The sequence below is a fragment of the Lottia gigantea genome, assembly GCF_000327385.1.
Source record: "Lottia gigantea unplaced genomic scaffold LOTGIsca_11, whole genome shotgun sequence".
NCBI classification, from domain to species: Eukaryota; Metazoa; Mollusca; class Gastropoda; family Lottiidae; genus Lottia; species Lottia gigantea.
The window spans coordinates 667,592-681,442 of NW_008707001.1; the positions used below are offsets into that span (position 1 = coordinate 667,592).

At 34.6% G+C, this 13,851-nt stretch overlaps 1 protein-coding gene across 1 annotated transcript; it reads left to right on the forward strand.

The window, feature by feature from the left end:
- Positions 1 to 539: 539 nt before the first annotated feature.
- Positions 540 to 12,697, forward strand: LOTGIDRAFT_156353 (hypothetical protein; the record flags this gene model as incomplete). Its single annotated transcript, XM_009047026.1, has 21 exons — positions 540 to 755; positions 1,242 to 1,415; positions 1,874 to 1,974; positions 2,344 to 2,404; positions 2,798 to 2,956; positions 3,327 to 3,442; positions 3,888 to 4,050; positions 4,290 to 4,473; positions 4,844 to 5,016; positions 5,241 to 5,343; positions 5,565 to 5,670; positions 6,405 to 6,513; positions 6,961 to 7,092; positions 7,695 to 7,843; positions 8,210 to 9,351; positions 9,720 to 9,820; positions 10,321 to 10,383; positions 10,821 to 11,024; positions 11,382 to 11,439; positions 11,744 to 11,945; positions 12,313 to 12,697. The coding sequence occupies 21 exons, from the start codon at positions 540 to 542 to the stop codon at positions 12,695 to 12,697; spliced, it is 4,101 nt and encodes a 1,366-aa protein (XP_009045274.1).
- Positions 12,698 to 13,851: the final 1,154 nt, after the last annotated feature.

Genomic DNA, 13,851 nt, shown 5'->3' on the forward strand with positions numbered 1-13,851 from the left:
TACGGTTTCTTTCTATTTTTCTTTCTTTGATTCAATTATCGATTTTCTTGTGATATTTCAAATGAATTTGCAATGTTTTTTGTTATATATATGTATGAGGAAACGCTACAACTAAGCTTAATGGTTATTAAAGAACTAAATTAGGTACTTAATGGGGGACGGGGTTAGGGGATTTGTGTGGTTTGTTGATTTGTCCCTGGAAATACTAAAGATGCCAAGACACATCTGCATTCAGGTTCATTAGCCGTGGAGTGTCCACATGATTAAAAGTTATTTATTCTTATGTCGTATCAACTGCACATGGTACATTTTATTATAAAAGATTGATTCCAAATTATCTCTTGCACCAAAAAGAAAATTTCGAGAACATTCAAGATTTATCTTAACTCTTAAATAGTAACATTCGTAATACTGCGTCATGTTCAACTGGTATTGTATAAATATAACGGTGACAGATGCAGTCAACGTCATGAGGCTACTGTGGTCGGATTAGACAGGTTCACCGGTACTCAGCATCCCACAATACATTACTTTTAAACATGGCTACCTGCAATCTCTTCGACGAAGATGTTGTCTGCTCAGGTTCGCCTGAAAGTGGATTTGTCTATGGTTTAGTTATAGAAAATTCTGAATTTTTGAGCAGCAGTGAAGATGAGGACGAGGAAGACGAAATGGAAGATGAAAGGGTCAGAAAGGGGTCTGTGAGAGTCGCCTGGCACCCTGACGGCAAGGAAACAGTCGTGGACGAAAATGAGGTGATGGTAGACTATTATTTATTTTTTGAAACGAAACTATGTTTGGTCTAGTCAATAAGTCTATTGATCATATTACCTCAATAGTTTAACAAGTTTCCAGATGTAACAGAATATGATAATGCACATATTTAATTTCGAGTTCTAAAACCTAGGCTACCTGAGGTTTAAAGAAGAAGAGCTGAAGAAGGTGGAATGCAGAATAATCAATGCCAATGCTACTGGAAACCTGCTAGACCTGATGCCAGAATTAGAGAGAAAGCATACTTTCAATTCAATGGTCAAATAAAAACATTTCTTTTTCTTCCTAGCCTGGTCCAGATTGTTGGTCTGGGTAATCATTAGTTTGGCTGGGGATTATCTTGAAAATATCAATGCCAAGCAAGGGGTCTGCCAAATATCAGAGTCCTTGAGAACCCAAGTTGTTATTGTTGGGACTAGTGTTTTTATCAACAGAAAACCTGAAGGAAACCGGCTGATATTTTTCAGGTGATTCTGGTGGACCGATCTTTAATGCCAGGAGACGTGATTCGAAGGTCTGTAAACGGTAAAGACAGTCAACAAGGTTTTGTACAAGATATGGAATTGACTTGTCACATTCGAGTTCTCGGAACAAATAAATATATTTATAATATCAACACCAGAAATTTTATCCCCATGGAGGTATGACCATTTTAGTTTTCTTTAATGGGTACCGATATTTTATTTTTCTTCTTGGGTCGTCTTTCTTGAAGGGATAATGTCATCTAAAAATGAACTTCAGTAAGTTCCAACTACATCTGACCTCTGGTTCACTTACAATTTAAGTAAAATGGTCTGTGATGACCAAGGTATGAGACATCATGATAGGCTGTCAAACCTGTTATAATTTACATAAATGAAATTGTGTATTCTTATCCAAGTGTACAGCAGTTATTGTAGTCTAACTAAATGCCAGATTTTTAATCTGAAAAGTCATCCTGACAACTGACAGGTTTTTCAGTAAAATTGGTTTTTAGCATATTTTCTCTAATAATTAACTTAGAATTTAACCAGAGTGATTTTGGCCTTTTTGGTGTCAGGTTTTATCTTTAAGTATATAAAGTACCAAAATCATTTTTGCCAATATAATTATTTTCTAGGATTTTGACTCTAAGCCAGGGGAAGTAACCTTAGATTCATGGATTGGAAGATTTGAAACTATGAATAGAAAAGTAACAATAAGAATGCCAGATGGTGCCAGGTAATTTGAAGTTTCTTTATCACGCTAATTATAGTATTATTTACGTTATTATGTATATAAGCTTATACCTACAGATAGCTACTGTAACTAAGTAACTAACAGATTTTATTGATCGAACTTTGTTTTGATTTATTTCAGACTGTGGTGTAATGTTATTTAAGTGTGATATTCTAGAATATTCTAATCTATATTTGCTAGAATGTAATTTGAATCTAGGAACTTCTAGAATATTCTAGAAAAGAGATGTTGGTGTTGGGGGAGGAGGGGGAGGGGGGAAGGGATATAGAATGACATATCCTAAGATCTATTCAAGGTTTTAAGCAAGTCCTAAGCTCATTATTACTCAATTACATTCCAATCTATTTATAGATGTAAGATTATGGAAAGTGATATTTATGAATTTGACACAATTGATGACAAAAGATCGAGGGTAAGAAATACACTAAAACTATCAGTTAATAACAAATCAGCAAACAATCAGTCAATGGCACAAACAGACCCTAGAAAATTCCTGGTGGATGAAGGGGGGCTCGCTTGCTATAAGGGGTAGCCCATTGAGTCTAGGGGCTGTCAGGGCTTAACTTTCACTTCAAAATAAGTCCTTACTATATCATGATTTTTGCTTAGGTTTTTACTGCAATCTTCTTCAATATCAGAGAATATATCCTGACTGAACAGATCAACTTATATAGTAATTGTCCAAAATATTTTATGCTAGACTACAAAACACGTCATTAATCCCCTAAAATTTAAAAATTACACCCAGTATTGGAATCTCTTGACTATTATATAATGATAAAGAAACTTTATCGTAATATTTCAGCATTCAGAATATTGGAGCAGTGTTTGTTACCCACAACAGATATTTAAAGGATCACTGGGAGATCTACATGGGGTGGAGTGGTTACATTCTACCATGTTTCATAACCCACGAAATGTAGATCATAAACAACACAGTCCTGTTACCTTTATTGTTGAATCGGTAGGTGTACATTGTATAACAGGCAAGCAACAAGCTGGATTCTGGGGTGATTCTGTGCTAAAGTCAAACAATTCACTTTAGCGCTGGTTAACCTAATAGCATATAAATCTATACAAACAAGACAATTCTGTTAATCAAGATTTCGTCTTAAGTGGCAAAATCGAGAGTAAAAGTTGTATAGTAGTGAACTCTTCCAAAGAGAAGTACCGTAAAGTGTTTCAAAAAGAGTAAGTCAGCTCTGCTTCATAACACAATACCAGTATTAAGTAATGATGGTTGAAAGCCTTCAGGTGGATAAATCCCCTTTCAATTAAATAAAAACAAATGTTATGTTATCTGAATTGTTTATTAAACTTTTTGATCTTCCCAGGTTGAAACAGAGAGTGTAGAAGTCCACTGGTTGGCCCGAGGATTTTCTCAAGTTGAGGATCCACAAGTCAGAGTCGAACCTCCACCTAGATTAGTCCGAGGGGATCAGTTGAAAAGGTTAGTCATGATTTGAGTTAAGTAAAAATTTGAAATTGATGTGACACTATAAATATTTATTATCTCAGTCTTTAAAGCGAGGTTTACCTGTTAAAGTTAAACACGATAGAAATCTGTAGTGATTTCACTTGTTGAAGTGTTAGTCATGGTCTTGTCTCTTTCTTGATGAATGTTTTTGTTGTAAAATTTTCCTCATAGCATACTGCATTGCGTTTACCATACTCATTAGCCAAAACAGATGCAGAAGAGTATAACTTCTCACTACAAGTGGGTTTATCATCTTTTAGAATAGGGACATTCTGAAATAGATCAGTTGTCTGAAGATCTCTACTTATTAAACTTCAGTAGGGACTCCGGCTGAAATAGGTCAGTTGTCTGAAGTTCGCATAGCTTTAAACTCTGTTCTTTCTTCCATAATTCTATTTTTTTCTTGTGTGTTTTTCAGAATGTCTCAAATGGACTGGTTTTATAACTGCAGTGTTCAGATTGGAGATAGAGCATACTATGTAATACAAGATACAGATACAATCGAGACACACCCACCTAAAAAACAGGTTGTTCCAGAAATTATCTCTAAACTTGGTACCAAAACTGAGGGTTTAGTTAAGGTATGAAGTGACTTGTTGGGTTTACATTTACAAACTGTTTCATTATAATTTATTGACAATTCTGTTATCATTATAATTAAAACTTCAAGTTATCAGGCCCCTGTCTTGTTTCTTCAGATTTTTGTTACCCAGTTTTCCCTTGTTAGTGATGCACAGGCCCCCTCTAAGAAAATTTTGGCCTCCCTGAAAGATAACATGTAAAACACCATTCATTTCATATCATTTTATAATTTTTCTAGGTAAAAACTGAGAAGAAGAAGAGTAAAGACAGTAAAGGAGGAGGTGATGGGGTAAATGAGAATGGTAATGATGACAATACTGATGATGATGATTATGATGATGATGATGAATATGAGGATGATGATTCGGACGAATCAGACGCTGGTTCTGTTAATTCGGGATCTTCTCAAGGCTCAGCATCAGGTAGAATTTTAGGGATCATGATTTTCTTCTATAAGGCTGCGTTCAAGCAAGTTAAAGGAATTCCACCTCTGAAAATAAGAATATATATATTCATCAGGTAGACTTACCAGGTGTTATAATTATAGCAAAATCCCTCTATAATCCAATAAAACCAAGTATTATTGAGCAGTTCTAAAAATTAGATATTCTTGAACTAAAAAAAGTTAGCAAAACTCTTTACAGACATGCTAAACTTGTATTTTTTAGTGTGGATAAAAGACCGAGACCGATTAGTCATGTTTTAAATCTATCGACTGAAAAAAGAGCATGATTCTCAATTAATCAATAGATAAAAAGATAAGATGTCTGATTTTAGAATCATTTTGTTCAGGTAAAAAGAAGAAGGGTAGAAAGAAACCGTCTCTACAGTTGAAGATGTTACGTGGTAGGCGAGGAAGGAGGCCTAGAATGAAGTTTAATCTTCCAGAAAGGAAATTAACGGCTGGTGAGAAAGTTCCAGTAGAAATTTGCTACACTGTTTCGAAAGCTAACGTCATGTGGCAGGTAGAATATTCTTTTTCACTATTACCTCTTCAACGTCTTCTTTTACGTTTAGATGGGACAATTAACTAAGGCCCTGTGTGCTACAGGCTGTGCATGTTAAAGATCTCTTGACAGTTGGAAAACAAAAAAAGAAGACTTTTATCATGATCAGTTGTTTTTGATGTCTGCTAAATGATTGGACTAACTAACTTCATATAGCTGATGCTTGTACCTACTATTTACAGGATGGTACAGTAGAAAATAACATGCTATCAGCAGAGTTATACCCCATACATCATCTAGATGAGTTGGAATTCTTCCCTGGTGATTTTATTATTGACGCAAAAGGTAGGTGGAAAAATCAAGTGTTACAATGTTTGCCTTTCTAGTCAATAGAGATTTTATATTTGATTGAGAACCTAACTTGTTATCCTTGTAAAATCATTGCCAAAAGGTTTAACTAGAGAAAATCCTCAAACACCTACATTATTATTAGAATAAAATTACAAGTGTTGTGACTTAAAACCAGCGAATAGACGAGTTTTGATATAGATATATTTATTTTCCAGATACGGAGGGTTTTAATGATTATGGTGTAGTTGTGTCATGTGATCATTCTGCTAGAACATGTTATATACAGTGGTTACGCCCGTATGAAGTTGGCAAATCAAAGCGGTGAGAATCAAAACGACAGTATAAGTTGAATAATTAGTCTTAATGGAAAGTTACTACTAGATATTGCTATGTGCTACAGACTGTACCTCTGTTCCTTTATTGCACACTGCAAAGTATTATTTATATTAGCCTTATTTGTTGTAAAATGGGAATTAATCACCTTACATTAATTCAGTGGGAGTCATCCGTATTATGACTAAGATAAAAACAAAGGAATATTTTGATAGTGTATATGTATAATGAAATGCAAGTTCCAACTAAATAGGCCATCGGCTTTGGGGTGTTTGGTTGGAATCAGCATACTTGTCGGCAGAAATCAGTACTAGAAGTTTTTCTTTCTGGTGTCTCCTTGTGATTTTCTTAACAAAGTACCACTAATGTTCTTAATGTAGTGAATCTAAAATTCATATGACTATGTAGGTGTCTATTGTTATTCTACAGAATTCTTTTATGATGCGATTGGCCTTGTGAATGAAATGAAATGAATGGAGTTTTACGTCCTACTTTTCTGCACCATGTGGTCTAATGAAGATGGGCAACATCATGCAGGGTGCAATGAGGGAAATTTTGCTAGGACAGCGGCATTAGCCTGCTCTTTTTCAATTTCCAACGACTAGACGCTTTTTTCATGTCAGTCCTTCTTACCTGCATCACTGACAGTTAGAAGCTGGGTGTTAGCCTTGTTTAGAGTTGTTTTGAGTATGATATGATCAATGTAAATTAATCTATTTCAGACCGACAGTATTATCTGATGTACATGAAGTCAGTGTTTATGATATAAAAGATCATCCACATTATAAATTCAGACCTGGTTATAGTGCTATTAGAGTGGGAGGTTTCGAGGTATATACTCTAGTTAGAAATATATTGGGGTTTTGAAGGAGTGGCCTAATATGTTAATCAATTATCGTTTATTACTGCGAAAGTCCTTAGATTTAACAACGTTACGATATTCCATTACCTGTTTATTAGTTATGATAAGAAACAACGACCAAGTTCTTACTAATCAGAGTATTTTTCTATTTGTCTCTTGGGTAGTTTAAAAATACAGAAAATTGTGTCGTATTTCTTTTTTTATTTCTATCAAACTATTCTATAATTATGAAAATGTTGAACTGAATATTAGCTTCTCTTGCTATAGTGATGTCATAAAACGCTTAGTTTTAGTGAGTTGTAAGAACTGCAGACATCTTACTGAAAATTAGAATGGTGTAAATTGATGCTATCAGTGTCCCCTGATACACATACAAGGTTTACAATCTCTTTTAATAATATAAATAATATATACAGGATACAGAACAGAAGTTATCAGCTGTTGGTCAAGTGTACAGATTAAACCCTAGTGGGTCCATACAGATAAAATGGGCAGACGGAACTCTCTCCGATTGTTTTCCTCAAGAATTATATCTAGTTAGTGATGAGGTGAGTAGAGCATTGGTTAAGATTATTATCAATGTTTGTCAAGTCTGTAGGTGAGGGTTAAGAAAAAGAGGTCAAACTACGTGGTGAATTTCAGGATTAATTCCTCAACTTTGACACCCATGTTGATACGAGTTGAAGTGTCATCTGCTGGGAGTGAGTGTTTCAGAGATTCTGCCCAGTATCAATCTCTAAATGTTTATTTGCCCCAATGTACTTCTGTTTCTTATAACCAGTTATCATTTGACCCTCTGATAACTACAGAAATATCAAGATCTAGAATTAATGAAAAGATAGAGATGAGCATAAACCACATTTATAGGGTTAGAGTTCACGGTCAATAACGGAACACAGTTCTATGGTATACTCCTTAGTTTATCTTGAATTATACTTCCTCATTTCACCTGATGATGAAAATGTTGAAATGTTGTGTACAATAAAACTAAGGAGTAGTATTATATATTATTGCGTTCTGTTATTTTATATTTATTGTTTTATCCTTGACCTATAGGTTGCCTTTTATATCGTTATTCCATCACTTGTTCTTGTGTTTTTTAGCAATGATCAGGTTTCGTATTTTATGTTGCATTTTATGTGTTTTTAAGCTGAGTGAGTTTGGTGAGAGTGAGACAATGTCGTCCAGTGAGTCCGAGTCTGAAAGCGAAGACGAGTCTTCTGAAGACAATTCTGATGCATCATGGGAAACAGAAACAGAAGAAGAAGTATCACATGATGAAGAAGTGAAAGAGGAGAGGTAGAAATTTTGTTAAATTTTTTATGTTTTTTCGAGACAATACCTTCAGATTGTTTCCCCAGTCAGTGATGCACGTTAGCCCCAGTCAGTGACGCACATTAGCCCCAGTCAGTGATGCAAGTTCGCCCCAATCAGTGAGGTAGGTAGGAGAAGCTGTCGTGGAAAATTCATTTAGTTTTCATACGGGACAACGAACTAATCCTAATCTCAAAACTCTCTGCATTAACACCCCTCAACTTTTATTGAACTCTGCGACATAAATATCCTTTGCACAGTGTTATGTTTGTCCTGGAGAGCTCATTTTCAACACAAGGGATGTTTTTTTTTTCAGTTTTCGCCTCAACATCTCATACGTTTTTATTTCAGTGTGAAAGAAAAAGATGCTGTACCATTTTCGAAAACTTTAATGAAAGATTTGACAGTAAAGATGGTGGAGGCTCATCAGGTTTTGGCTGGTTTGGAGGACAGTTTCCACTCTATCTCATCCGTTGCCTCTCTGGAGATCGCTGATTGTTACTCTGATGTGGTGTCGTTGTATAAAACTTGTAAAAACATTGATAAAATGCTCAAGACAAAATTTTTCGAGGACACCGATCTTCAGATGTGGTTGTCGCAACTTCGCGAAGCTCATAGAAACGAGAAACTGAAGAAAGTCTCGCGTAATATCAATTATAGATACAATTCTTATAACCAGGATTTAATCGAAGCGAAAATGAAAGAAAGCCAGAGCATGGAGTTAGATTTAGATCTTGATTTTTCAACGGCTTCCAATGCAGACGACAGTTTGTTTCAAGATGGTGACCGGACGCCAAATGATGCGGAAAATCCCTTCAGTTTAGATTCAACTACAGACGCACATCTTAAAGGTGCCGCTGCAAAACCTAAGCCAGCAACAAATGAAAGCGGAGCTGCAGCAAATACGAATTTAAACAATTTACAAGGAGTTAAAGAAGCATGGACAGACACGCAATCCATAAAAACTGAAAGTTCTGGAAAGACTGATGTTAATAAAGAAGAGGGTAAGACGCAAAAAGAGTCTGAAAGTGGTGCATCTAATGGCGAGGATATAAAATTCAGGGTGGAAATTATGGGTGGAATAAGTTTCGCATTGAAAGTTCATCGACGAATTAAACACATCATCGCTTTCAAAGTCCAGAAAGAGATCGACAAACGCTGGGGAAAAGGGAAGTATGCAGACGACAAATCAGATTCTGACTCGAAATCGAATTCTACGAAATCCAAATCGAAGAGCAAAGAGACCAAAGATGCATCTCCGGAAGTTGTGAAAGAAACGCGAGACAATAACGATGAGAGTCTGGTAGAGAAAATGTGCCAGCAACATTTACCAGATTTGAAAACTGAAGCAGATGCAGTAAATGGTGACTCAGCAGAATTGAATGAGCAGACAGATTGTGAAGAGTTTGTAAGAAAGAAGTTGAATATCAGTATTAGTATGGATGATAGTCGAATTGCTGTGGATGAACTCGGATCACCCCTCTCAGTTACAGGTAATCTTTTTATTTCTTAGATATTGGTTTAAAAATTTATTGTCCAATCCGAACAACTAGACGCTTTTTCCATCTCAGCCCGTCTGACCTGCATCACTGACAGGAGGAAACCAGGTTAAGAAATTCCAAAAGTATTATCTCTACCTGCGCTGGGATTGAAACCTGGACCTTCAAGTTGCCAAGCAACCGTCTAACTCACTGAGCCACTAGGGCTCCCTAGAGAATAAGATGATCAGTGTGAATTCTTAGTGTATTCACCTACATCATTTCACTTTCTTCTCCTCTTTTACGCTCAAGAATTCCAGAATATTGGGTGCATTTGAAAATACCCTTTCAGTCAAACTTGAATGTGTTTTTGTTTATTCCAGGTTTCCAGTATTATGGTGAAGTACCACTAGGACATCAATTCTATACCAACCAATTTTCTCCCAACGTTCAACGTTCTTTTATGGTTTCTGTTCAAAAAGAGGTTGGTATGATTACATGCTTACTCTTCTAGACACCTGATACCACTTTACATTATAAAAACTTACTCACTTATAATTGATATACTTCTCATGTGAAGTTCATTAGCTGCTACCAATGTTTTGCCAGTATATTGTTTGCATTTCGTGTTTTGTTGTGCAGTTCGGATTGTTAGTGCTTGGTTTATTTATTTAACAGTTTTATGTAGTTATATTCCTTACAATGTTTTGTTTTGACAGTCTACAAGTTGTCTACTGATGGAAGTTCAAATTTTAATTTCCTTATATTGGACAAAAACTTTTGTTGTATATTTTTGTTTTGGCTCACGGATTACAAAATGATTTCTGATTAACCAACTGTATAAAAAAAATTATGAAAATAGAATAATATCAACTGTAATATTCTATAAGAATATTGATAAATGTTATATATAGTTGTTTATGTCTGAAAATTTAAAAAAAAACAGAAAGGAATATTTGAAATATGATTTATTTGTGATTATAGTTGAAATTATTAGAATCTAGTCTACCACCAGGAATTATTGTCAAAGGTTTTGAAGACAGAATGGTGAGTTGATTGATATGATTACTACACTACCTTATTTTAACGATGCATTTTGTAGAGGCTATATGAAAACATACAAATCGAAACAACCCTTCATTTATGTGCATGACAAAATTTCCTGGTGACGTGTTCTCGAAACGATCTTTGAGCTAGAATGTCCTAGGTTCTTATCTTCAAACATTGATTCTAGGACATCCTAACGCTAAGATCGTTTTGAGAATACGTGGCCTGCATTCCGCAGACCATGATGATTTTAATTGATCATAAGTTAAATTAAGTTCAGTACTTTACAGAAAATGCTAATCTCAATACCCAGTAGGAAGTAAAACACTTTTTTTCTTTCAATAACTCTGTAAGATACAGAATTGTTGGACTTAAAACTCGTATATCAAAGAAAGATAATGCATTTGCTTAAAAATATTTTTTTACTGCTCTTGTAGGACCTGTTTTCGGCCATGTTTGTTGGTCCAACCAACACCCCGTATGAAGATGGTTTGTTTGTGTTCGACCTCCAGTTATCTCCTGATTATCCAGTCTCACCACCGTCGCTACACTACATATCTTACTGTACGGAACGTTTAAACCCCAACTTGTACGAGGATGGTAAAGTGTGTATTAGTTTGCTAGGGACCTGGTCTGGAAAGGTGAGTCTGTTTTAACTGTTTCTGCTAAAAGACAACTTCACAGTGTCAAGCTATTACAAATACTATATACCCATACAGTACATGTTTCATGTTGTCTTGAATCCCTAATAGATTCAAACAAACAAATTGAAAACGGAAAATAATGAGTGGAAGCCAGTCTGATTACTAATTGAGAAACTATTTTTAAAGTTTTATTTGTCTGTTCAGTTGTTCAGTATTGACAATATTTGTTTGTTTATTTGTTGACAATATTTGTTTGTTTATTTGTTGACAATATTTGTTTGTTTATTTGTTGACAATATTTGTTTGTTTATTTGTTTGTTTATTTGTTGACAATATTTGTTTGTTAAATTTCAGGGAAATGAATTATGGTGCAGTAAATCTAATCTACTTCAAATCTTCGTCTCAGTTCAGGGTAAGACATCTTCCATTTTTATTGACAGGCTGTAGTATGATGCCTTTTACTTGGTAACATTAAACATCGTCGTGGGTTCTACTTACAGTCAGCATGTGAAAATCTTGTAATCTTGAATGAATCATCTGGGAAAGATCAATGTGAAGGTAGGCAGGATCTTCATGAGCCAAACTTGTTATCCTTATAAAGTAAAATATAGTAGTTATTATCTCTTATTTCATAACAAAACAATAACTTTGAGATTAAAGATCTTGGATCACAATAAAATCTCCGATTTGAGCCTTATTTTAACTTGATATTTCAGGATTAATATTAGTAAAAGAGCCTTATTATAATGAAGCTGGTTACGAGAAACAACGAGGATCTCAGCAGGCGTATGAAAACAGCCGAATGTATAACGAAATGGCAATATTAAAACTGGTACAGGCAATGAGTGCAATGGCTGAACGACCACCAAAAATATTTGAACAGGAAGTGAAAGATCATCTGCTGAATAATGGACCCAGGTGAGTTCACTGAGTTGCTAGGGAAGTGGATAGGTTTCAAGGGTAGTGATTTAGATTGTCATCTTCATTGCATTAGGTTTTCAAATCTCTCATGTGTGAAACTCAAGGCCTACGCTGTCCCTTCAGCCTCAAGGACTAAGTATAACTTTATGAAATATGTGGTCGTTAAAATTAACCAACTGGTATAAAGATGGAAATACAGTTATAATAATACTTTTCAGAAAAAATCTTAAAAGAGTTTTGAAATGAATATTTAAGAAAAAAAAATTCTGTAGCCTTTAGAGATGACATCATTTGATTTTTAATCTGGTCTTTCTGCCAGAAATGATTAATCAATCCAGTGAGATAATGTGATTTTATTTAACAGGATGATTAAACGATTAAGAAGTTGGATCGAAATATCTGGATATTCATTCTCAGTCCCAGCAACCAAAAACACAGGAAGTTCTACAAGTGATATAAAAACCGAAAGTAGACCAAATATAGACAATGTTTCGTCTTCATCTGTTGATTCAAGCTGTGATAAAGACAATAAGGGTGATAACTCTGGTAGCCATGTGAAACTAGAGGGCGCTTCCAAGAACAATAACTCTTCTAGTCCTCAAGACAGCATTACTAAGTCTTTCACAGAGGGCAATCCTTCTACGAAACCTGACTTTCCACTGTTTCCCGTATCCAAGGGTTTCTGCTTGTCGTTAAGAAGCAATTTGCAAAAGTTTGAAGATAATTTGAAAAAATTGCAACAGAAATGAAAATATTATGCAAATTAATTTATTGAATTTGTTAAAAATTGCTGAATTTTAGCCTGATTGTAGTTTAGTTTTGAACCAATGCAATTATCTTCTTTCATAAAAAAAAATCCCAGATTTTTTTTTCGAAAATCTTGCAGCAAGTTTTGTCCCCAAACGTCAATACTTTTGATAAATTTGATGTGATATTTTTTGTGAAATTGGGTGAATTGGGTTTCAAAGATCAGTCTATGTTGAATGGCTTACTGTTATACTTTAATGGCTTATGGTTGGAGTAATTATTTTTTGGAGTGATGGTTTAGAATAGAGTATGTTGAATCTATTAATGATGGCTAAGGCGTAATTACCAGGCCCTGTATTCTCGAAACGATCTTAGAGCTAGGACGTCCTAAAAACAGTGTTAGAAGTTAAGACCCTAGGACGTCCTAGCACTAAGATTGTTTCGAGATACCGGGCCAGAATATTTCTTTTCCTATTCATAATTACAACATTTACTACCATTTTTTTTTCTGCTTTCTTGAAAATATCTTTCCTCTTTTACATGTGAAAAAACAAAACAACCATAAATGAATTTTAAATTTTACAGACCTAAATTTGTTTCAATGTTTCCCTGAAATTTCTTAAAGAGATTGTAAAAAGGTTTTCTAAATATTTTATGCTGATCGGACTACTGATAGCATCAATTTGCATCATTCCAATTTTCAATCAGACGTCTGTGTTTCCTGCAATTCCACTGAGTGATTGATGACCTATTAAATGTGCTTGATCACATGAGGCCCTTCGCGATTACTGACATCATCAAACACTTATTTTAAGTGGAATTGCAGGAAGCACTGATTGAATATTGTATTGGTGCATATTGATGCCATCAGTGTCTTAGATACACATACAAATTTTAGAAAACCTCTTTATAATCTCTTTTAAAGAGAGAAAGTTTGCATGTTTTTTTCTATGTTCAAGTTTACATTCCTTTATATTTCTAATGTTTTTTATAACTTGAAATATAAAGAGTGCATGTTATCTTTAATGCTCAAATTTCATATTATTCTTGTTATAATATTATTAGTAGAGAATGTCGCGATATTTTTTCATAAGCCAGAAAAGACTTCTCTTTAAAATGAATTCCCAGTTTATTCCATACAAAATTTTTTAAAATA